Source organism: Spodoptera frugiperda, chromosome 9 (genome assembly GCF_023101765.2).
Source record: "Spodoptera frugiperda isolate SF20-4 chromosome 9, AGI-APGP_CSIRO_Sfru_2.0, whole genome shotgun sequence".
Taxonomy (NCBI): Eukaryota; Metazoa; Arthropoda; class Insecta; order Lepidoptera; family Noctuidae; genus Spodoptera; species Spodoptera frugiperda.
The window spans coordinates 4,086,737-4,113,391 of NC_064220.1; the positions used below are offsets into that span (position 1 = coordinate 4,086,737).

A 26,655-nucleotide genomic window follows, 5' to 3' on the forward strand; every position below is an offset into this window, starting at 1 on the left:
CACGTTATGAATTTCTAGTCTCGGCAGGGCAGCTAGGCTTAATATTAGTTTTAGCTGTACCACGCACTTCAAAAGCCGCAGATAGGATGAAAAAATCGTGTGTTCTCTATCGTAGAAATACGACACGAGCGGTAGGAAAACGTCAATGTATGCGATAAAAGGGGTTTGTTGACAAAGCTAGTCAATTATACTTTTATAATTTCTCAGCTATTGTAACCGAGATGAAGTTAAAGTCAAGATTAGTTAGTTGAAAATTATCAGGGCATTACTACTTATCAGGAGATATCGTTAGAGTAGAATGGCTGGTAAAATATAATGCATTCCTCATGTCATCTCATGGCATTTTAGATTCTTAAACTATCTATACATTTGGTAAAAGAGAAAGTTACGTAGGTATATGAGAATCATTTATCTTGAATAATGTTACGTAAAAATACAGCAAAAGACAGTCATACTCCTGATGAAGTTAGATCTTAGAGTAGAATTAACAATAAAACAAAGCCAGTATTAGATTTTCAATATTTTTTTATTAATTAGCTTAAGATCTAAGCGACAGCGGCCACGGGCTGGGGTAGCGGCGCGGGCGCAAGGGAACGCACGTCACTAGTTGGCTCCAAAGGAACGGGCTCGTCCTTGGGCTCTGTCACCAAGATGTGGTCGGGCTGTGGCTTCTTGGGGCCGTTCTTGCCCTGTTGGTCCCAAGGCAACATGATCTTGACCTGTAAAGAAAACATTTTATTAAATCTATGAATACAGTCAAACATCTATTACAGGTGTCCATGTTTACTTTTCACATGAGCTTTTTGTTTGAATACAAAACTTGGTTATGTTACTGGTTACATAAATAGTTGTATAGTTATAAAATGTCCAGCTTGCACCGTACCAGAGCCTGTACAGACAAGCCCTCCAATAAACAAGCTGAGACAATCTGCCACAAGAATTAGACCTCAACCTATTGAGTAGCTTGAAATCCCTGATAATGTGGCGTAAAAATTATTAATGCTATAATATTTAAAAATTGTTCATGAATTTGTTCTATTTCATTAGTAAAATCTCTATAAAATGCTTTTTATTTACCTTGATTCCGAGTACTCCTTGCCTAAGCAACACATGTCGTGTGGCTGTGTTCACGTAGTCATTGCATGGGTCACCAGAGTGGATCATGAGGCCGTCCACGAACTTCATTGACTTGGCACGCTGACCACGAAGCTTGCCAGAGACAACAACCTCGCAACCACGGGCACCAGACTCCATGATGAAACGGAGGACACCGTAGCATGCACGACGCACGGCAAGACCTGGTGAATGTCGGAAATTGCATTAGCACTAGGTTCATAATAATGTAGGTTAGTTATGAAATTAAGTTAAATCTAAGTATAAAAGTAATAGCACAATAGCATATTTAAGGACAATGTGTCTTCAAACTGCTCTAAGTAAATAAATAACTGTAAAATAGCTGCGGTAGTTAAACAGATGTTAATGCAACATCAACCAAACAGTTTTAATACAGGTTATTGTTTGGATTTGGGACCATTCACTGATACATTCAAGACTTGGCACTATGCTGGAGAATGGATGCTGTAAATAATAATCCCACCCAAAACATAAATGTGAAAGGCTGCCAAGTTCGATAATATTGGAATGCTTCGCCTATAAAAGAAGTGAGATCTAAATAAGTACCAAGTTCCATACACAGATCTCAGTTAAAAATGATATAACAAGTTGGCAAGTTTTCACACACTTTGTTATAAACCTACTAAACGCAATGAGTCAAGTATATAATTTTCTATTAAAACTTGCCAAGTTATATCATTTTTAACTGAGGTTGATGAGTGAGTGAGTGAGTGAGTCAGTCAGTCAGTGAGTGTATAGTAAAAATAGCGATTTTCTGACGTCAATATCTCAAGACCTACAATAGGTACATTAATGAAATTTTGTATTTTAGATAAGTAAGTAGATCTCGACAGATACTAGAAATTTCATACGCGTAGATAAAATAGATTTTGAGTTATAGGTGGGTCGAACTTGGCCCGAAATGATTCGTGTAATATAACCCACGGCCGGTGTGTCGGTTTTTTTGCTCGAACTTGGCGGACACACTGCCGTGTGTCTAGATTAGTAGTGTTCCCTTGGCTATGGCAGAAAAGCACAACCTATAAAGCATTCTGTGATGTTACAAGGGTTATAATATATCCCCAATGAAAAACATCTCGACCAGGTGGAGTAGAGATGTCAGGTTTGGGGCATGCGGTTAGAATTGATGAGGCTGTATTATGATGAGATATTAGTGATTTTAGTGAAATTGCATAAGTAGATAAATTGATTACACCTTTGTCCCATAAAATGCGAGACAAATTTAAATTAATATCAATGTCTCAGGCTGATACTAATCGACATGCATGAAAAATGGATACATGGTCAAAAATTACCACTGCCATTGGGATATTCATAACTTTTACTAATTGTACTAGCAGCATTTACAAATTGTGACATTCAGATGAAAATAAATACACTAAGTACTTTCAAAATAAATATTGTTTACATTGTATGCTAGTTTTTGGCATATAAACCACATGGAGACTTCAGTGATCCATTTTGTTTTAGGGCCAAAACAATGAACAATGTGGAGTCAATAAATCACCATGCAACAATATGTTATTTGTCAGGGATGGATACATTGCTATTTGGTGCTTAGAAGTAGGTTTTTAAGTTAACAGTAATGCCTAGGAAGCTAGTCATGCTCTTGGAAAGGTGAAATAAGCCAAAATATGATAGAAAACAAGAAAAACTAACCTCCAATGAGTTTGTATCTGAGAGACTCGGCCTGGGCGATGGCGCACAGACCACGAGTCGCCACCTTCTCGGCGTAGAGCTCCACAGACTGCTCGGGGATGTTGAACCTCTTCTGAACGACGGAAGTCAGCTCACGGATTCTGCGGCCCTTCTCTCCGAGCACACTCTGTGTCCTCGTAGCCATAATGATGATCTCCGAGCGAGTCGGGGTGACACGCACCTCCACACCGGAGTAGCCATCCTCAGCAAGCTCCCTGGTCAAGAACTCGTTGAGTTCCGCCTTGAAAACTCCGTCTCCGACGAACTGCAAATTCACCGAGAGGTTATGTTTTGGTCATCGCATTTTTTGATGAAATCACCTAATTCACACTGGTGATGTAACTACCACATTAATATTAAACACTGATGATGTATAATATTACAAAGAAACAAGACACAAGAGAAACATAACAATCCTAGTGCAGATGACAAGTATTCGAATATCCACTAACATCACAAGTTTCACAATAATCAACGACTCAAATTTTAGTTTAACAGATTGGATAACTATCTTTAAACGATTTAAAATATGTATTTTTATACAATAAACACTGGTTTCAACATACTTTTCGCTTTTTGGAAATGTTGTTCACCGCCATGATTGCAACGGGAGCGAAAGAAAAGGCCGGAAACTGATTTTACAAACGTCAATGTCAGCTTCGAACTGCGTTCGGAAACTCAAAACCGAGAAGTTTTAACTTGAAAGGAGAAATTGGTAATATTTTTTTTTTAATAAAAAATGTGGCAACTTTATTTTTAAATGTAAGTATTAATTTATTTAAAAAAAAACTATATATATAGAAAATATATTTTTCAAATATAAATTGTCTCAGAATAATCACTTCTTCGGTGAAGTAATTATCTATAGAATAGCTACAAAGCTAGTATCAGCTACTACAAAATTGTTATTTATTTTATCATCACAAGAGCTTTAGTTGTAGTTTCAAATATTTTGATATTTTATCTGAAAACTTAATTAAAGTTTTATTCAGTTTTCGTTTAACTTTGCTCGGCATGAGTATTGACATCTAGGCTTTTTAGCCATTTGGGAATCATAATTATTTTGAATAAATTGATGGCAAGATTCTTGAATAGGTTGCAAGAATTTACTTTTTGATTAAATGAGCACGTTCAAAGTTGATTTACTATAAATAATTAATTGTCAAACATAGAGGATGACAACGACTCATCGACGACGATATAAATAGAGTACACCCAGAATATAGCTTTTTTAAACTAACAGAGCCCTAAAAGGATTGTATGTACTGTATTACTAGTATGTAATACGAATTCATTCAAATCGCGGGCGCTGGGCCGTAATCTTAAAACCCAAAACTACCTCCCATTAAAGCTGAGGCAGATACATTTAAAGATCAACTTATATAACATTACAAATGTACATTGTGCAAAAACAAAGAATAAATAGCTATAGAGAATACTACTTGAGTTTGGAAATGGGTTATAGTAAGAGAAAACACATAAATTGAAATATGAAACAAAGTGAATTTAATGAAGTGAAAACATGCTACTTCATTGCTAGTAGAGGTTGCATTCACAGACCACAGACGTATAATAAGCCCATTATTAATTTTACAAAGATTAATTTAGTAAGGAAGTTAATATTCTTTAATATTGTAGGGCGAAATCTAGCTCTTAGTAGCTTCGTAATCACCTTGTGTACGCAGCCTTATGGGTTTTGGAAATTAGTCGATAAAATAACAAACCATTTATTTATTCAATGCAATTTATTCATTACTCAAGATCATTTCATTACATACAAACGCACCATATACTTAGCATAACAATAATTTATTTCAGGGCTTTATTGCCCTAATGTGTAAAGTATTGAAAGAACACATGTCATGCAAACCAATAATCCTGCACAACAAATTTATAAGTACTTAAATATTATAAACAACAGTTAAACATTTAATCACTTAAGTCAGTGGATATTTGAAAAAAGCATGTGCACTTTATTTAATTAATTATACAATTATTTATTGATTGTGAAACGTTAAGAAGTAATTATAATAACAATTTTAAACATGTATAACGAATCTATAACCTATGTTACATTTACTATCTGTGGCCAGTCGCCCAGGGCGGGAAATTGAAATAAAATAAAAATCTTAAAGGTTTCTTTTAAAAATTGTAAATTGATTGATTAAAAACAAACAAATAAATATGTATTCATTACGTTAATAACAATATTGTAAATAATTGGGTTTAATACATTTCTACAACAAATGGCACCATTTAATCTGATGCGCTAAACAAAATTTCCTAAAACTTATTTTTACCAATAATTTCAAATGCTACTGGACTATTAAGGAGAAAGTTGAAGCAAGCTAAAGCTGGAAACGTGGTCAGTAGCACTTGATTTACTTACAAAACAATAGTTCATCTATTTTTCGACATACATAATAAAAATGCTGATCGCTGTCACCAAACTAAGCCTACTGCGAAACTACAATTACTACAAGTAAGTACTAAAAGACTATTCATTATTCTATCGTTTCAACAACTTTTTAATTTTATGGTAGGTATATTGAGTTTATGACTCTAGGCGATTCATTTTAAAGAGCGAAGGCAGTGGGTAGGTAGGTCTCGCGTGCGGTAGGTATTCGTGTTATATTTTTTGAAATACAAGCCATGTTTATTTTTAATTTTTGAAGCTTACGAATTTCTAAAATAATTCTATCTGGCTGGCGGGAAGGACTATATTATTTCAGTTTTTAAACTCGCGTAAAGCGTGATTAGTAAGTGAACACCTGTTTAGGTATTTTGAAAACTTGCAGATGCTATAAAAATTATGGGTTTTATTGGAATCTTAACATTTTAGCGTCTTTTACAATTACCATGCTTAATGAAGTAGCTTACATTAAATGGACAGTGATAATTATCATACAAGGTGTACTTAGCTTACCAAATTAAAATATTATTTTATTCTAAGTATTTTAACATTCACTACCTATGACTATTTAATCTTATTAATAATGGACAGAATTGCGTGTAGCGTGTCTTTGATAAAACCAAACATTTTATAGTGTGACGTGTTTACACAGTGAAGGACAAAGGTGATAGTCGAGGATATCAGGATAGTAACATTTAGAGCTTTTACGTTGGTCACACTGGATTTTTGGTAGATTTTATACCTGTACAAGTAGTTCGAAAAGTGTTTTCACTATCATTCACTTACGATTTTTAACCGTAGGCTTACAATAGTTAGAGTATAATATTATATAGTAGACCATAACAATGCTTCACCACAATCATCACTTGCACACAGTTTGTTTTTAATACTTTTAGTTAGGTACTCTTAAATGACAGTTCGGACGACGATAACTGATCAATTGTCAATGAATATTATGTAATTACCAAATGTTTTGTGGTTTAAGTTTTACTAGTGAGTAGTAAAGCAATTGTATGGTCGATTGTACATTAACAGAATCGATCGACCGTAGGTGTGGGAAAGACGAAAGCTCTCAAACTAAATCGATAGTCTAAATTGCATCTATAACAAATAATAGTCTACAATAAGCATAGATAGCTAGGGGACTATAATATAATAAATAGAAGGTACAATCTACGTGTAACTGGGTACACTACAACTACAGAGGGACGTGAGTTCAAGGGTTCAAGAGTCATTTGTACAATTATCTAATAACTACGTGAATAATTCGACTATAGATTTTATAGAAAAACATTTTATCTAAGACTAGAAGAACGCTCTTTACCATGAAGTTCTGAGTTAATAAGTATTATTAATTATAAGTAGTTACCGATCTATGGGTAAACCTTGCTGGTAAGGAGGGAGTATGGTTTACATTGAAGCAAGTTATGAATGAACTATTAGTACTTAATTTCGTATAGTATAATCACTGATCTGTCTCTCATTTCGTTAATCTTAGTTTTGGCACAGAGATAGGAAAAGACGAGAAGAATATAAACTTTCGTATGTCTAGGTGCATTTAAGCCTAAATCACAGAACGGAAGGAGCGGTGCTGGCGTAGTGATGCAAAAATATAGTTTATAATTGATTGTATATTAGATACAATATTACACGACGTATGCGTAAAAAACTATGTCTTTTGTAACGTGTTTGTGACGTCACTCAGCCGTAACACAACTTTATTTAGCATTACATTACATTTACATAGTCTAAACTCGTCCTAAATTTATATTGACATAGTTTAATTAGCGAAAATGACTACAGTATTGGCACTTTCGCACTGTTGTCAGATCTCCTCGAGTACAATAATGCTTTATTGATAACTTCCATTATTTACACCTGCACACTGAGTGGCACACGATATGATAAATAACGTTTACAGTACAAAACTAAAGTAAAATACTTCAAACTACAAAAAACATAGCAATAAAACGGTATAAGGAAAAATAAAAGAAACAAAATAATTCGCTATAACCATTTAATAAAAACCAAAAATTAATTACAACAACGTCAATTATTTATTTATAATATTCAAAATTAAGTACTTGTTTACCCACCACCATTTAAATAGCACAAGAATGATATATAGGAATGTGCCAAATTATTTAAAAATACTGGAATGACTGAAGAAAAAATCGTACAGTGTAATTTAAAAATGAATCAAAAATATATAATTAATTTCATTCGTAGCTAGTGATTCATAATAAGTAAATATTGCACAATTGAAGTCAATAAATAAATCAATTAAATATAATCTCAATTTACATAAAAGATTGGAAATAATAAAATGGACGTCTTGAACAAGAGATCTTGGTATCTTGTGTAAATAAAATTATAAACATATAATATTGCGTTAAATTAATAAAACCCTATGGCACTACATAAATAATTTACTGTAAACTAATTCTTTCATACGATAAAATAAACTTTTTATAATACATAGAATACTATAGGTGGATTCTGGTTTGAAAAAATACGATCACAGCAATGGAAAGATTCTTTTTTTTAATGAATTGAATACTCGTATTCCTTCAAATCTCAAGTCAACAACACTCTGCTACATATTGAAAGTAAAACTACTTTAGTAGTATTTTATATTTCTAGGTTGGCAACACTAATGGTACAGATACTAAAAGCCCGCAGTGTGGCAGAGTGTGTCAATCACTGATACATCCATCTTGTAATACAATGCTACGACTTCATTTACTTAAATAAATAACAATTGATTCAGTACCAATAAAGTATAATTAGTTACAACTACATTAATATTTCACCTTAGAAACAAATCTTAACAAAAAAGATCTTATTACAATAGTAATTTGGTAAATTGTATAAATTTCATGGAATGTTATGAAGTCGCCACATTAAGTACTTCTATTTTAAGTTCATTAGTATAATTAATTGTTACTAAATCAATCATAATTAAATCAATGGAATGTCAATGTGTTTAAAATTAATTAAGTACTTACTCGCCAGTTGCCTAATACTTGTATTATCCAATATAGCATTAGTGTGTCGAAATACAACCGAACAATAATTTAATTATTTAAAATGCTGACCGGTGCGGTAGTTTAAACTCTAGCTGCCATTAGCTGCGAACCAATTTAAATTACCACACACTACATTAAATTCACTATCCTTTACACTTCATTAATTTACATAACTAATTTTAATAAGTACTTCAATGGATGTACATGATTTAAAGTTGAACATCTCAGATATCGTGGTATCTGACGTTTTATCGCGTAAATTGTAAAGAACAGTGAACGTGTGTTAATAGTACTAGCAGCCGTTACGTCTTTCTATCGTGTACTCTCAACGTAATATATCGCCGTCACTTATATACGAATGGTAAAGCCAACAACAGACTGGCAACACCTGACGCGGTAATTGACAATATGGCCGGGTGTTGCCAGTGCGTCGGGCCGGTAATTGATTTACGTTTATTAATAATAACTAAGGTACCGCCAGGCTCAGTACCGTTGTTGGTACTCGTGGTGCCATCTGTTGAAGTCTATGTGGAATACAACCAGGGAACCGTTCTCGAGACCAGCTAACAGGAACCTGGAAAAGCGACGAATAAAAATTACAATTTGAATAAATGTCTTATAGAAGATTAAGCTGTGTAGCGGACAAATGAATGGTCTTCATTTAGCAAATAGAATCGGTTGTGTTCGGTATTTATTGATTGGTCATAATTTGAAATTGTTTTGAGTTAGTAGACGCTTATATTTCTAGTGTTGTATTAGCTGTAGGTAGTGTATACGTACTTCTGGTCATGCGAGAGCGCGAGCGAGCAGACGGGCGCGCCGGCGGGCGGGAAGGCGTAGAGCGGCGCCAGCGTGAAGGCGCGCCACACCTCCACCACGCCCGCGTCCCCGCCGCACACCAGGTACTCGCCGCACCGGGACAGGACCAGGCACTGCGCAGGACACGGCATCATTTGAGATACATCATAATACAAATATACATTGGACCGAAGAAAAGACCCTGTGGCATTCCGGAGTTAATCCGTACAATATGCAACTGTACAGTGTATTTTGTAAAAAACTACGAATTTTTTAATATTGCTGAAAAAAAAAAACAAATTACACTATCACAAGAAGCAGAATTGATGGTATGATTCAAGATTTCCGAAAGAGAAAGACTATTATATTCATCAAAGACGTTGTTGGAATCGGTTTCTCACTTGTACTTAAATAAAAGTATATAATTGTATACCAAATACTGTGTTAGTACACACCTGGAAGTTGTCGTTATGCGTCTCGTGCCGCAGCCTGCGTCCGTTGAGCGTGAAGGCGGCGAGGTGTCCGCGCGCGTAGGCCACGACGACGACTCCCTCGCGGCTCAGCGCCAACTGCTGCGGGGAGCACACGCCGTCCGGGGCTGATAGCGCGCGGAGCACTTCGCCGAATGTCGTATGGATCAGTACTGGCCCGTCTACAGTAGACACACAATTATTATTGTCTGTTATATTCCCCATTTTAAATGAAATTTTACATAATGTGAGCACAAGCACTGAAGTTGTTAAATGTATTGACCATCTAAATTACAAGAAAATATACTCACTGACTGACGAAGATATGACCAAGCCGAGTTCAGCTGACACAAGTACTCCGTTGATGGGCGCGTCGTGTCCCGTGAGCGTGACTCGGGGCGCGGGAGTTTCTCCTTCGCCCACAATACCACCGTGACGAGCAGACCTATGGAAAAATAATATTTTTTACTGCATTTAGTCTTTATTATCTATACTATACTAATATTATAAAACTGAAGAGTTTGTTTGTTTGATTGTTTGTTTGAACGCGCTAATCTCAGGAACTACTGGTCCGAATTGAATAATTCTTTTTGTATTGGATTGTGCACTTATCGAGGAAGGCTATAGGCTATAAAACATCACGCTATGACCAATAGGAGCCGAGCAGAGCGGGTGAAACCGCGCGGAAGTAGCTAGTAAAAATATAAAGATGGAAGTCTGATAGTAAAAGTTGCAAACGTTTTTAAGGAACATATTTTTTAATTTCACTTACCAATGCCACAGCAGTACGGTGCAGTCTTCGGATCCGGACGCGATGTAGCAGTCGGAGGTGATGTTGCACTCCGAGCGACACACGCACGTCACCACGCCGTAGTGACCGAAGATTATTTGTACTATTTTAGCTGGAAAATCAATTACATGCGTGTAAGAAAAGGATTAAATATGTATCAAAAGGTATGCTCGACTAGATACATCCGAAAATGATCAAGCGGCTCGAAATTAGTCGTGAATATTTTTAATTTCTAACGATGCTATGATGTAAAAATAGCATTTTGTTGCTAAGTTGTTCATCTTACCGGTTTCTGTGCTGAAGACTCTGAAGCTATTGTCCCAGAATCCGGCTGCGATGAGGAACCGCGAGTCCACGGTGGTGACGAAACAATTGCTGCGCGCGCGCACTCGCTGGGAGAAGTTGTCGCCCAACTGACGTCGAGCCAGGGCCTGAGCACCGCCCGCGGCTGGAATATGACATACATTATTACAATTTTTACGTTGAAGACCAAAAATGATAACAAATCTTATCAAGTATGTGGCATCGCTCGAAGTTGTAAGGATATCAAGGTAGCTCTATGTTTTACATTCATACCGACATTCGACTGAATGTAGTTAAAACTCAGTACCTATTAAACTAGAGAAAACATATTTATAGGTAGATAGATGTACTAACCCCAGACGGGGTCCATGAGTAGCGGATGGTGTGGATGGTGGTTGTGGTCGGTCTGGTGTCTGGGCGCGTGCGGCCCGTGCGGCGCGTGCGCACACCCGCCGCCCGCCCAGCGGTGCGCCGCGAACGCACGCGCGGCGCTCACCTGCACGGAGGAACACAGACTTTAATGTGTATTCACTCACAGCGCTTTTTGCAATAAATTCAAACGTAAACGTATTTGCTTATAAAGGTAGTAAAAAATATACATTTCAGAAAGGAAACTTACGGTAACAACAGCAGGCATAGTCAATTGTGGATAAGTATTGGCAGACACGTGGACTACAGCCGCGTTGGAGGGTAGTTTCAGTCTCAAGCACACGTCATCGGGGGCGGCAGCGAACATCAGTGGCGCGAGGTGCATCGTGGACGCGCGGGGAGGGTGGGGCTCGCTCAGGAGCTGCGCAGGAGTCTGACCGAAACTTCGGATCTGATCCTCAATAGCTGCTCGAGTCACGGGCTCCGTAATCTGGTCGAGTCGCACCCCGCCTTCGTAGGTCAAGTAGTAGAATACGTTCGTCGCACGCACCGCTTCGGGACCTGGCAAACGTATCAAATATATTACAAGTCAAATAACTGCCAGTATTGTCTCGTAAAAACATAAAATATCGTCGAACAACTTACCTCTCTGCTTGTATCCAAATATTAAGTCTATCCATTGGTGTAGCTGACAGCTGACGAATTCAGATTCCAGTGCCATTCGGTTGATACGGACGAACTCTTCAGCAGAAGACGCCCATGGCGGAAGGATGACGTCTCCCGAGGGAGACTCTGGGATGCCCAGTCTGAAGCCTGAACTGTTCACAAGCATCTCCGGGAGGAAGAACAGCTCAGGTATCAGTTCCTGTGGAAAATTTAGATGTGGTCATAATCCAGTGAAAGCCATGTTTTATTAGAACGCAAGTGACACAAAATTAAATATTGTCATGCATACCTTCACATCAGAGGTGTCTCGTTGGCAATTCTTCCATGACATAGCAATGGATGAGAACAGTCTGTTGGGGTGGTCGAACTTGCCACCTTGAAGCGCAAGGAACATGGTCGTCATCGGCTCCTGGTAGGGACAAAAACGATAATTCGTGTAATTGTATATAGAGGTAAATAAAAATTACGAGGCTAGTGTAAACATATTAAACAATAATTGTATCGTTGTCCAAACATCGAGTAATAACGTCCATTATTGTTTTGTTATTAAATAAACCAAATTCTATTTCGGTCACCTTTTAACATTTTTAACTTTTTTGCCGCATGCAGTGGCGCGTGCATCTGTCGCGTCTCGTCGCCGGCGGCGCGCGATTGTTGTGACACGCGCACACTTACTGCAGACATCTTAATGCATTCACTAATTTACTATGATCGCTAGCAAAATGATTCTCTTTGAACACTTCGTTTATAGCACACACAACTATTGTTCAAAGACTTACACACTCTGAGAGTGCAACTTGAAATAACTAGTTGTCAAGTTGTAAATTCAGGCCGTTCCAGATAAATTCAACTGAAAGTGTAGACGCATCAAATAGTAATCCTGTATTTGTGAAGTTTCAGTAGGTACCTAATTGAATTGCAGTTGCAGTAATGAACAGATAAGACGCTGTATGTACCTCATTACAATACTACGAGTTACGAGCACACAGACAATACCGTACAATAAATAACTGGTTAATTATTCAGTTACCGACGCGTTTAATAGACCATGAACTGTACAAGATAAATCAATTACATTGTTCGTTCCTGTCTTAATCTCAGATTGTTTAATTGTTCAGTAAGGCTAACGAATGGTTTCTCCCATAGATCGCAACGAGGTCTGAAGATATACTTACTGACGAGACTAGTGCAATCATTAGAATTTATTGAGTCAGGACGGAATGATTATTTATACAATCACTTGCTTATTGAACAGATATCAATACCAATAAAGGATAAAACTCAACTCATTTTACGTGTAGATGTTGATACTTAGGTACTGATAATTAATGTAAATGAGCAAAAATACCGAATAATTAGATATTTACGAGTTTAACAGGTGTCTTAATAAGCTCTTGGTAATAAAAGCATTTTTCAATTATGTAAAATGGAAATTATTACTGAGACTGCATAATTACTAGTGTCGTACGCGTGACATTTAATTCTGTCGCCAAATGTGGTGTGAAGCATACAAATTGATGTACCATTCGTTTGTGATAAATCATACACGCGCTGTTACTGGCAACACTTAATTAGTATTTAATTTCAGCGAGTAAATGTGTTGCCATTTTAGAATGAGACTTTGTTCGGTTTCAATGCACATCATTTAAGATGTTCATTAAGTTTGTAAATATAAAAGGCACACAATATATTCTGAACTGGACGGACAGGATTTTATAATCCTGTAACGATGTTCTATTCATGTGTTGAAGACAATAAAAATGAGGATCGTACGGGTACCTAATTAGTTACTACTAAGCTACCGGTGAGTGCTTCATTGGTAATTATTTTCATATGATACTCACAATGCGAACTAGCCAGTTGAGTACAAATGCTGCAGTAGAATAATGCGTGCCGTAGTGGAAGGGAGGCGTGGACTCATGCTCCCACGTGTTATAACGCTCCTCGAAGTACGCGCGCCTACTCGGGTTCAACGCACCGATGGGCTGCAATCAAACATAAAATAAATAATCACATTAACGAAATTAATTTAAAAACACAACTTGGCCTACTCAGTAGAAAAGATATCAAAATCTTACTCCAATATATGAGAGGAATTCCTGAATAATTCCCTACCACAGCGTGCGGGAATTGTACCAGGCAATCATAAAGTTAAGATGTTTAAGGTTATAGAAGGTACCTTGGAAAGATCCCTGTAGTTGGAGGGCTGGCTCAGGTCCAACTCTTCGCTCTCGTAGTTTGTGAGAATCCATGGGAAGACTGGGTATTGATTCAAGTCGTTGTATGTGCGACCTGTTAACAAAATTAAATGAAACGTTAGTGTCGATTTAAGTACATTTAATTAATAACAATACACATAAATAAAAAAATGGATTTTGCAGCTGAGAATAAATACCCAAATCTTAATAAATTGTATAATTGAAGCTATCGCGCGAAGGCCACATTAAGGATTCATTAAGATTGCGTAATTAACAAGAACATCTGAAACCTTCAGATTGTACCTTAGGTATTAATTATTTATTTGCAACTGTCTATCAAAGTACCTAGTACCAGGTTGCCAGATTATCGAAGAGATAAAATCGTTCAATGTAAAATATAATAACTTTCTATAAGTAATATTGGATACGTCACTAGGTCGAGTTTCCCTTTAACAATGAGTGCACACCATGAGGTCGGCCTCGCGCGACAGTGGCGCAACAGTTTGCCAATCATCCTTCGCAAATAATTAGTAGATGTGACAGTTCAATGATTAAGGTATTGACCCTCTTTATTGTACTTCGTACCTTATTGTTTTATGTGACGATGATGAAATTATAACAATCAGTTGTTTTGTCGAAAGCTACGCAAGTAGTAACGCAACTAAACCGTAGCGGTCAATGTCCCTCAGTTTTCATGCGAAAAGAATTGAAACAGGACAGATTTCTTAACTTTTACTTGCTTTGTTCTTTTTGTGTAGTTTACGACATTGTATTAAAACCGTAACAAGCTGTAATCTTCACGACAAATGATTTGAATTCCGATCGAAAGGAAAAGTTGAACGGTACAGTTGTCTTCATTTCCACTGATCTGTATTCTTTCTTTACTCTTTCTTATTTCTATTTGCATATTGATATGCTATTGCACAACTGCATAGGTTAGGAATTGAGGACATCTATTTAGGTATAGGTATTAAGACAAATATATATTTTAAGGTCATCGCGCACGTAATACTATCTGACTTGTAATTCACGTTTTACAAAACAACAAGTAACTATTCAACCTTTGCAAAGAAGTCCATTATTCTTGGCAATAATTTATTTTATCAGCTTCCATGCTACATTGGAGTATAATGATACTTTTGTTAACGTTAGTTAATTAGTAATTTACCTAGATATAAGGAAATAGGTAAACAACGCGTGTTTGTAATCTGAAGGTAATCTTGTGATTTATTGTGAATTTTAAGTACCACATTGGAATGCGGGAAGATTACTTTATCATAATAGACCAATAATTCAATAAAACTTATTATTAGAATACATACTGTAATAAATAGCAATGGGACACCTATACATACATAATCCCAACATAAAATAATCCAAGTATACACTTAGCCCCTGTTTCGATTTGTCTAACTGGTGGAAACTTAACCAGAAGTGCTGAAATAAGCCTTATACTTATATATAAATTCGGATAAAATATTCAGTGCGTTTTGGCTAATTATTATAAGAAAGAATCATTCACTTCACAAAGTTACATCAGATTCATAAATCAATGAAGTTAAGTCCTTTACTACAAGGCTATTTAGATACTGCTAACAAGCTAATAAGCACTTTTATGTTTCCAACACAATATTCATTGAACATTGTGAGCTGTAACGCTGTATCAAGTGAAAGTGGCTATAAATCTCAACGTCTTGTGATTGTAGTGTAGTCTACTGGATGACCTAATGGGCTTCGTTGATCCAGAGTCGTAAATACGACTGAAGAACAAGACTTCTCGATTCCCAGGTCGGGAAAATTGTTTATTGTGTATTTTACGAATACTCCGTAAAAGCATGGAGTCTAAAATTGTGGCCGTTGCGTGTATAGCAATAGGCTCACCGTTCACCTTATATTACATGGGATTCAGAACATAACCTCACTCATCGAAATTAAAAAAAATGCTCTATCGCAAGTCACTTCATACTGAGCTAGAACTTTATTAGGTCATGCTCAATGATCTATGTAAACTAAACACCGTACGTGTCTATAGTAGATCGTAAAATTCATTAAGAAGTTTGAATGACCCTATTACATTGCATTAACAATTTTGTACTTTATTCTTATCAACACCATGACACAGTTTCCTAAATATTTGAGCTAGAAATTAATTATTTGTCTATGTTAATTTTCCAAGTACAAAATAAACAATCGTATTTAAGAACATTTAAATGTAGATGCACTTCTTGTGTCGTCCTAAGTTGGGAAGATTTCGCGGTCGTTCATGTTTCGAAAAGTGTTAAAAATTGAGTAAGTAGGTAAGTGCTTTTTGCACCTTAATACATTGGAATTTGAATTTACTGTGATCGGAATCTTCGTGTCAAAGGAACATCCTCAGTTATTACAAATTCACAACACATAGAGGATTTGTGATAAGCTTCAACATAAATGAGGTTGATCTTAAAGGAGAATGACACGTTTTTAAATCGTTACCAGTTAAGTACGTCAGTTAGTACGTATATTAGTAACTCGTCTGAACAAATAGCATCTTGTTTGGTTATTACATTATCGTATTTCCCTGATATTCGTTCCACTAGTCTCACTAGAGCGTCACGAGCGATTTTGTTTTTCTTTTTGTTGACACTGGTGTAAATTAAAAAAAAATTGTCGTTGACTTGCTAAAGTAAACCTTACCTTCGTATTAATCAGAATTGATTACTTCGTCATATAAAAAGTTAAATTCATGCATTTTTCTGTAAAATTAACATCCATTACTGAAAAAGATATAAGCCGCGTCTAATTCGTAATACTCAGGACATGTGAACTGAATTTCATGGCAGTTGACAACTGGCATGCAGCTTCCCTAATAGAGTTTTCAACTTATTTGGCAATTAATAATCGCTCTGTTTATTGAAAGAATAATTAACTCGTATGAACTTGCATACCTTTAATAAATATGTAGATTTTTGCGATAAAGTCGTTAGTTAGACATTTTCAAAGAGCCCTGTATCAGAGAAGATCTGCGGTCTCGATGTGAATGTATTGAGGGTCGGTTATCACTGGCCTGTGACCTCAGCGTACAATTATCATTATATGCGTGTCCGTTGCTATTGTTGTCGTCACGTGGTCGCACTTTTCCCGTCTGCCAGGCTAGCCGGCCACTCGGTTCAAACGGCTGCCAACTTTCGTGACAACCGCATCTCAACAATGTGATAGTTTATGACTAAATAAAAGAAAAAGTTTGCAATACCGTTGGTTAGTGCGCGGTGTAGTGAGAGTCGCGGGCGCGAGTGTTACATTACCGCCATCCTCAAGCAACAATGGTTCAGTGAGTGAACTGAGTGCAGTCACATATTACATTGCCACCATGTTGCGGAACAAGGCTGTGGAGCTCATCAAGAGGTTGGTACTTTGACCTGATCTCTACATATCGGGAATTAGGATAGTAAAAAACCACATAAGTCTATCATTGTTTTTAGAAAAATATCATGATTCGCTTAAAGCAGTATCTACGTGCGAACAATTGGCGGTTGATTTTATAAGTATTCATTTTTTTGTTCTCATGAACGTTAATTTACATAAATTTTATGCTTATTACTTATTTTGAACTGTTACGTAAACTCTTACTCGGTAGGCAAATTGTCAGTCGCACTTAATAGAAGTTTGTATCGTGAATCTATATAGAAATTAAAAACAAGGACCTCGTCTAATTGGAAAAGAAGGTCTCGTCTCTCAACCCCGGCTACGACTCTACACTATAAATCTTGGAGTAAACGAGGTCGAACCATCAAACCACAAGTAATTAAACAAAACTAATGTTTATTTAAAAATAAGGAAAACATGGAATACAGCTATAGATAGCTATAAACACAAGTTATTTCGGTACAATGACTTCTTGTATTAAAGTGTACCGTCCTGATAAACGGAAAAATTAACTGAAAACTGCGCAGCTTAATTGGACAATCAATTAAAATGATAAGCTGGGAAAATTTGAGGATAATTTGAGCACACGTTGATAGAGGATCCAAAAATAAAGTGTAGGTATTCTGAATGTTTTAATTATATCAATGGTGGTTTAGTCACACATACTAAACCTTCGATCATGTTGTTATAGTAAATTATCGTAGGATCTTTTTGATCACAGAGTAGAGATCTTTGTTATTTTATGTTCAGTCAGCAATTTACAAAGGGCTACGAAATAATATTAGTAAATACTAGCATATCCTAATAACTGATGAAGTTTTTAAAGCCAAACATTTTGCTTTTCGTTTAAAGAGAAAACCCAACGTCGTGTTGGTGTTGATAATTACCTAGTTAAAGCGTGAAATACATAATTATTGTTAATTACCGTAATTTGACAATATTACAACATTATAACCGTTGCGTCGTCTACCGTAAAGAAATCTTATCAGTTATCAACAGCTAGATAATTGCCGGAAGAGAGTAGTTGTGTCAAAATTCGCAACCATCCACTAATTATGACATTAGTGTAAGCCTGCTTTAACAACACCAATTTGAGCAGGTTAGCTAACCAACAATTACCTGTGGTTCCTTATCCTACATGTACGTTATCTGAATTATCAAACTAAAAGGAAATATGTCATTATTTTAATACAACTGAATCCTGAATTACATACATAAACTAAAGCGCTTGTCCCATTGGGTTAGACAGAGACCACACATAAGTACTATTAAAATACTCTGTCAAATTCATATTTACCGGCTTTTTACTTGCAATTAATACTTTCAACATCTTGGGGAGACATCAGTAATTTGTCATTTGAAGACAATAAACTTGGCATTGAAAAGTTTATTCACTTTTCGGAACCAAGTAAACTGCACATAGCATTGTTATCATCATACAGTTTGTTATAAATTATCATTCTTATCTAGGTAGGTAGCGGCAGCAATATCATTGTAGACAGTAGCAGATCAAACTTACTCCAATCAGTATTTTAAACTTTATTGTTTTGTAATAGAAGTCTTTGTGAATAGAGATATTGGAGTAGGTTGTCGTGCGTCTGTCCACTGCGGGCTGTCGGTTACAACATTATACCGGAGGTGGTCGGTTACATTGATCGTGATGCAAACAAGACGCCGATGTTGCGGCGGTAGCCACTGTAACGACGTGCTAAACTGACGCTAAACAGAACTATATATAATATGCGATTGATTTTCAAGAAAAACTTGATTTAGGCCGTGGTTACATTCGCGGATAGCGTTAAATTTTCATAGAGTCATTTGTAATACGCTATTTTCAGTTCGCGATATTTTTTAAAGTATTTGGAACAGTATTTTCATAAAGTTTTTTCGGATTAACCGGTTTAGAGCAATAAACCGGTTAATACGACGCACATCAAAGAAACGCCGCGCGCTGTTCAGCTTATTTCAATAATAATATTTCAACGCGTGTACCGACATGCCCCTCGTCGAATAAACCGGTTAATTTAGGTTAAAATAAAGTTCTTTAATGTTCACGTTCTTAAGAAAAGTTCGGAGGAAAACCGATATAAACCGGTATTAACCGGTATTTTTTAAACCGGTTCCGAGCCTTGGTTACATTAGCGTAAAATTTATACAGAGTCATTTGAACAAGCTATTTTCAGTGGTTTTTTTAAAGTCTGTAGTAGCTGTATTCTATCTATCTCTACACCAAAAATCATCGAAATCGGTTCAGCAGTTTAACCGTGAAAGCGTAACAAACGAACTTACTTTCATATTTAATATTGCATTAAATAAGCGAGGACATTAGTCATACCTACTTGTAGGTATGTTGACGCAACATTATCTGTGGTTAGTTTGACATAACTACGATATTTTAACCTAGTGAGAAACTGTTGGTCACTTTCTTTACCACTATTTCAAATTAATATTGTAAAACTAGAGTTTAGAGCGCAGTTTCAGCTGCATAGGCGGGATGAAAAGTTAATATGCCTACTTTATAATACATATCCATTTTACATAAGTTAATTAAGTTATTCTTACAAATATCTGAATTAACTAATGTGCACATTGATAGCGTCTAGTTAATAGGATAATAACACATAAAGTGATTTGATCTTAATATTATGTAACAATGCGAGCTCCAGGTATTTAGGTTCAGCTAAACAATGTCCTTAATTCTGATTGTGAAATTGCACATACGATATGATTTTCACATAGAAATATTTTTTTATTCAAGCATTTTTCCCCTCTATCTTCCCACGGCAATTATTTAATGCGATAAAATAATGAGATTACATGATTTTCTATGTAGGATTTTATGCAACAATAGCTTGCACTAGCTTGAAACAGTAATAGGTTAATACGTCTAACATAATTATCAACCATTCAACAGAAAATCCGATCATATATCAACAAATGATTAACCTATATTATTTACTTATACATATGTATCTATAGGTCATACAACTGTTTGCTAACAATACGGGGTTAAGTTACTTGCACTACTGAACTAAATATGAGTAAAGATCCTGTGCACACCGGTATAATCACAGATTAATTAATTCAAATAGACAATACCTAAGTTCCTACTAATTGATGTAATGAAGTAACATTTATGGCTGTAATCAGAGCAAAATATTTAGATTTCGGTTTACTATTATAGTAAATAATGTAAAACCCATGATATTTATCCAGGAACACATTAATGATAAAGGGAGATGAGATACCAATTTAGGATATCAAGGTGTCTCATTCCAGATTACTTATCAGCTTTCGTAAAATGACTTGTACTATCAAAACCTTCGTTATTTCCCACTTTGTGAAGACAATACAAACAACAAACAGTAGTTATTTAGCACACGTAACTAATAACGATCGTGACGACACGTAATTGATGCGCCTGCGCCTATACAAACTAGGAATTCCTGTTCATGTATCCGTGTCAGGTGGATTGGTCTATCTTGAACATTATTGTATGCTAATCATCTTTGGCTTTGCACTTTGTAAACAAAATTAAATTTTCATACAATTACCGTAAAAATACGCTTTGTTTGTCATCAATTTTATTGGGCTTAGTATGTTACTTAATCACGCAAACGCGGTGGACTAGATTAGGATAAAGTTTAGAGAAACATATTTGGAAACTGATTAGATATACAATTCATTGTTTTTATATTATTCATACTCCCTAAAAAGCTGCTTTTAACATTTCTCTAGAGGTTAAAGAAAATATTATCTCATCTCTTTGACCTCTCCGAAGCACGTGGGTACTAGGAAAGCATAACAATGAGTCAGTGGTCGCTATGGGCGAGCGCATGTGACGATGACGGACCAATTGGATTATTTGTACCATTTGCACCGACAGACAACTCATTTTCTAATAAACGCCGCAGTTATTGCGCAAGTATTGTTATTCAGGCAGTCAGTAAACACTCAGGCCGTTCTATTCCCACCAGTTAACTTGATATCACATCCTGGTACTGACGTTTGTTTGGAGATACGAGATTTATCATGTTTTAGAATATACAAAGATTAGAAAAGAGCTAAAACTCTTCATGGACCAATTTTTAGTGGCAACGTAAGTACCAGGCATCATACGCAAGAAAGAGGTAAAACTTGCTATTTTGTCCAGACAATGTCATGTCAAATTGCAATTGAATTCTAATCACATAATGTGGTCATTGCCACCTTCTAAATCGTTCTCAAAACTTTTAGGTTTGCGTAATGATAGTTTTTTTTAGTAGTTAGGTTAGGTTGTAGTTATCGTTTTTCACAACAACCGGTGTTAAGTTGAAGTTACATGAGCGGTGTGTCGAAGTTATGTCATGTAAGGTAAGAGCAGTTGATGCTCGGGATCTTACATAAAACAATATGTAATAATTTGAGGAAAAAAAGAAGATACATAATTAAATATTTTGCCTAGTCATCGTCCAAGTGGTTGTATGCACTACAAATACCTAAGCACGCAGCTGTAGGTACCTATTTTCATTTAATTTACTTCTCTTTCCTAGAACATAGCCGACGTTATCTAATCACAACTAGACAATTGCTCTTACCTACAATACCTACTTAATTGTTATGTAACGTAATAATTGTACAATGATGCGTATTACGGTATTTATTTATAATTATGTAGTTTCTATTCTTTTGATACGGTCCATTGATTAGTGGCGACCTCTTCAGTAGAGGTGCTACCCTAGTACCTACCAGAAGGAATATGTTTGCAAGCTTCTAATATCTTCTATTCCAATTTAACTTTTTGTCAACAAACATGACACAAACCATTAAATATTTTTTCTAATGAATACTACGTTAAAAACGAACAATGCAAGTATTAGTTAAAAATTGTTTGAAATAATTAATTAATAAGGTCATAATTACAAAGCTTCAGTGAAGATTAAACAAATTTTAATTGGCGGGTCACGTCTTCTAGAGGATGTTTTTTGCTATAATCCTTTGGGCTTAACGCCAAGGGTCCTTGACAAAAATAAAGGAAAAACAACAACAAGACATTAGTATAATGTGCGAATTAGTGACAATATGGCATACGTTTATATCGATCTCGTAGCGCCATCTAGGTAGAGCGTCCGGAACTTATTTACCAACGAGTACGACGCCTGTAAATGTATGTAGTTTTCGTTTCTCTATAAACATAGAAGACGTCAGATTTTTTGAAAAATAAAAGAAAACGTTAATAGCACGTTTCGTTAAGGAAAAAGTCGTGAGTATCTTCAATATGTCTAACACAACATGTCATAATAAACGAAGCCGCGATTAATTAAATTGAATCCTCGTCAATTAAGTTTTTGTTACGGTTGTACCTAAATAAGCATCAAAGCTAAACAAAATATTATTGCACCACATTAAACAACATTGAATGCAGAATATTGTTGCATACGATGCGCACACGCAGACAGTTGCGGCAGGTTGTTGTAGATCGCAACTCAAATTGAGCGACGCGACGTTGACATTTGTGTAATTACTATAACCACTTGTTAACTAGTTGTTGTTAACTCGTAACATTGATGAAATGACATGTGTTGTATTCTGCCTAATAAGGCAGAATGGTCAGATAACTGAAGACGTACAGTCAGTACAGTCTACATTTCAAAACGTATATTGATTCGTAAGACAAGCAACCGTAGGCCGTTAGCGTTCGCGATAGGGATTCAATTTCCGTGTTCGATTTTGTATCATAACATAGACATAGGCCAAAGATATTGCTAGCTAGTCCTTAATTCCCCAAAATAGAGGTATGTATCCTTATCGTCCTATTCTTGCATTGTAAGATTTGTAAGTACACCTCCACCTATTCCTTCGGACAACAATTAAGTATTATGTTCAGATTCATGAGTCTTGTCATTATGTATTATTCAATCGTGATATTCATACAAGTTTTCCTCCAATAAAGAACATATTGTTGGTATTGTATTATAAGAGAACTGACCTGCGATGGTGTTCAGGAACATGAGGTACTCGAAGTTGGAGATCTCGCGACGTTGCCACTTCTGTGTCATGTTGGAGTTGCGCATGAGTTGCCGGGGCGACATCATTGATGCACGTCTGTAACAATACATAAACAATTGGTTAATAACTTAATAATTATTGATTAAGTTAAAAACTATAAGTAATTGTTCGTTAGATGAGCCCAACATATTTTAAAAAGAGTAACGATGGAGTTCCTTGCTTGTTCTTCTCCATTCGAAGCTACACTTTGGAACGAGCACCTAGCTTCACTGACAGACAGACTGACGGACAATTCAGTTTGACATTTCAAAAGTGCCTAATTTGGGATTAATTTAAATAAATACTTTGACTTTGAATTTGAATCATGCGCAAAATTCCTCTGAAATTAATTTTTGATGTTTTGTTTTTATTTCTTATTTCGTAATAGGTTGAGTAACAAAACGCGTTTTGGTGTGTATCTCAGTCATTTTATCAAAGTTTTTTTTGCATGTGCCATCTATTTTGGGACTAGATAAACATCAAACGATTATAGAATAGAATCATACACGTGCTGTTTTATATTTTACTTAGAAGATCATGCTTTGGACACTAAGTAATTAAAACTACACGATTTGAACAGCTTCATATAAGTTTAGTCGCGTTTATGATCAATTTGTATTCGTGGGCCCATCAAAATGTACTTTGTTTCGGTTCGGTGAGTGTTCAGAGAGCCAGGCCAATTTAAAGATGGGTGGCAAAAAAACATGTTATCATGGAAATTACGAACGATAATTTCGGGTAATTTATTTTAGCGAATACCTACCCGTATGTAAGTAGTAGGTATTTTGCTATTTTTTAAACTAGTTGTCACGTTTTAGTTTAAATAAGAAAATAACTTTGTTTGTGACGAATTTAAACCTAACGACCATAATGTGTTATTTTAGTGTAATGTCGGAAAATTTTGTAAAGTTTTCACAATAGAACTTATTCAAAAACCAATAATCATAGTATATAGGTATCATAGTTCGCAATTTTCGCAAATAATAATAGGATAAACAAAGTTATGTAAGTTGATATTTCGCTGACGCTCGAGTGGAACTCGATTATGCAATAATTATACAGTTTTTGTTTATGTCGACCCGTGTCGGGATCATCTTGGAAGCATTTAGACGGCGCGATATTGCATAATGTTATACAAGATGAAATAATACAACCGGTTGTTGTAGGCAATTCCGCAGTTATAGCAAATTGATATAAAATGTCTCCGCGACCAGATCATCTTCAATTTGCATACGAGATTATTGAGCTGTAACAATCTTGTAACGGTCTCTTTGTTGTCAAGCAAATTATACTGATTTACGATTTATACTACGTACTGGAAAAGTCAGGTTTTCCATTCTACATCTGAATGTAGATGTTGGCATTTTAAACCAGATTTAAATACTGTGTCGTGAACTCCACAAGAGGGTACAGGGTATTATTTTATTACATCCTTTGTAAAATCAAAATAATTACTGATAAACATTTTCCAACAAGGTACAATTAGTGAAGGTAAATAATTTTTGGGATTTGTAATTATTTTTTTATGATGAAAATAAATTATACATTTGTGAAACTGAATTACTTAATAATACATTATTTTTGGGTGTCATCGACCCAGTGCTCTTGACCATGAGTTAATAAATAAACAAGAGGAAGTGGACCATATTTAATATGTAGTAAACAGTAAGTAAAAGTTGCGTACACGGCGCAGGAGTCGTTTGTTTCCGCTTTGTATTGTCGCAGCGCAAGCGCACCTCTAGTATTGAACTGTCAAGCGCTTGTTTGTCCGTACTCTATTCTACGAATTGTATTCCGTGATCTAAATGTTTATCTTTTTCCTGTTTATACCTAGCCTAATAGGAGTATGTTTTTCTAGGCCGTACAAATATGTGAATCTGCACTTAAGATTCAATTAATTAATATACTTGTGAAGCAGTTTATTCAAAGTAGAGACGTCAATTGCGAAAATGTCAGCAATGTTTACGGTAGGATACTTTTACAACAAAATACTGTAGAAAACTCGCTTCTACTGGGCGTGTACCCTTTGGGGTCGCTTGTACCGAGTGCACTTTGTCGATTGTACATGTCGCAATATTTACATCTTCAATTAAAAATCGTTATGTGTAGATTGATACAAAATTGAATAAACAATGATAAAGCTGATTCAAACAAATTAGCAATCATATTTAATCAGTAAAACGAGGAAGTCGGTCACGTCCATCAGTTTTGCGTGTCAAGTAGTAATGCGGGCGGCGCCGCGTGGCGAGCTAGAGTAAGTGATCGGTGTCAGGGTCAGCTTATAAAGCGCGGTTGTCGACCTGCGCGCGCGCCGCCGTACCGTCTCTTGTCTGCGGTCTGCGTACACGCATGCAGGGGCCTTACTTTCCGATCTGTCACCTCACTAAGATCATGCATAGTGATTCGTACTATGTTGTGTTGTCGACTAACAATAATAATATTAAAATAATGTAGTTACAGTGGCGGTGGGTTTAAAGGGTTCGTTAAAGGTTAATTGTGGGATAAAATAAAATGCAAGCAGTAAAATTATACAACCAGGTATATTAAAACGTGCACACAATGTGCAGGCAATTATGTATCTTATTTATTATTTTCAAGTTCTTGACATTTCCTATGACCGTGTTAAAACAAAAGATAAAATCTAAAAGCTAACTCAATAAGGCTAATCAAACAGTCAATAAAAAGGTGTTGATTTTATTAAACACCAATAAACGTTTTAAGGCATTCAATAACTTTTGATTTCTGTGGTTTTATAATTAGCACCAACTAAATAAAGGTCATTGAAAGGCTAAAGGCCCACTCATTGCAAGAGAGACTGAGTGACGAAGTTATATATAGTACAGCAGTAGTGTGTGAGTGAGTGATCTCGATCTCACCGGAAGCGGATGACAGGAAATAAAGCCTTATCTTGTAAATAAACAAACAATTAACACTAGGAACTAATCTATCTCATTCACGATCCAATGAATTATTCAAACTCGAATATTTTGGCAAGAGACAACTTTTACGGTAATTTGTCATTTATTATACTTATATTTGGGACTTAATCCAAAGTTATGATGGTTTGTCTATAACAAATATTATTTTTGATCGGTGGTCAAGTAGACCTATTTTATTACTTCTAACGACGAGCTACATTTTTTGACAATATTTATTACTAGGGCACGTATCTAGGCTTAATACTTAAATACACCTTATTATCACACTTATAGTACATGTAATTTTCCCAATTATAGAAGTACTGTAATTGTACTCTGTAAGAACTGTGACTGCGATACGTTTATTTAATCTCAAGAGATCAGTATTAAACGTCTCGATTGGGGTGTTGTTTCAATCCCCACAGACATATAAATAAAAA

At 35.8% G+C, this 26,655-nt stretch overlaps 3 protein-coding genes across 23 annotated transcripts in view; 1 reads left to right on the top strand and 2 right to left on the bottom strand.

Annotated features, from left to right (window-relative positions):
* Positions 1-507: 507 nt before the first annotated feature.
* Positions 508-3,565, bottom strand: LOC118271228 (40S ribosomal protein S3). Its single transcript, XM_035587231.2, has 4 exons — positions 3,399-3,565; positions 2,794-3,097; positions 1,078-1,298; positions 508-719 (listed from the first exon to the last, which is right to left on the bottom strand). The coding sequence occupies exons 1-4, from the start codon at positions 3,429-3,431 to the stop codon at positions 546-548; spliced, it is 732 nt and encodes a 243-aa protein (XP_035443124.1). The 5' UTR covers positions 3,432-3,565; the 3' UTR covers positions 508-545.
* A 3,683-nt stretch (positions 3,566-7,248) lies between these two features.
* The window catches only part of LOC118270887 (neurobeachin), a 364,981-nt gene continuing 345,574 nt past the window's right edge, over positions 7,249-26,655 (bottom strand). For all 21 annotated transcript variants that reach the window (XM_050695973.1, XM_050695965.1, XM_050695972.1 and 18 more), the window contains 13 exons: positions 23,239-23,354; positions 13,850-13,962; positions 13,515-13,655; positions 11,960-12,079; positions 11,650-11,869; positions 11,255-11,565; positions 10,990-11,131; positions 10,619-10,780; positions 10,315-10,444; positions 9,854-9,987; positions 9,528-9,724; positions 9,055-9,206; positions 7,249-8,848 (listed from right to left, as the gene is read on the bottom strand). In XM_050695973.1, coding sequence (XP_050551930.1) covers positions 8,758-8,848; positions 9,055-9,206; positions 9,528-9,724; positions 9,854-9,987; positions 10,315-10,444; positions 10,619-10,780; positions 10,990-11,131; positions 11,255-11,565; positions 11,650-11,869; positions 11,960-12,079; positions 13,515-13,655; positions 13,850-13,962; positions 23,239-23,354 — 2,029 coding nt within the window. In that variant the 3' untranslated portion in view covers positions 7,249-8,757. The remainder of the gene's footprint in view (positions 8,849-9,054; positions 9,207-9,527; positions 9,725-9,853; positions 9,988-10,314; positions 10,445-10,618; positions 10,781-10,989; positions 11,132-11,254; positions 11,566-11,649; positions 11,870-11,959; positions 12,080-13,514; positions 13,656-13,849; positions 13,963-23,238; positions 23,355-26,655) is intronic.
* The window catches only part of LOC118270889 (facilitated trehalose transporter Tret1-2 homolog), a 39,238-nt gene continuing 29,593 nt past the window's right edge, over positions 17,011-26,655 (top strand). Inside the window, exon 1 of the mRNA XM_035586679.2 lies at positions 17,011-17,249. Within this exon, the coding sequence (XP_035442572.1) occupies positions 17,215-17,249 (35 nt within the window). The 5' untranslated portion in view covers positions 17,011-17,214. The remainder of the gene's footprint in view (positions 17,250-26,655) is intronic.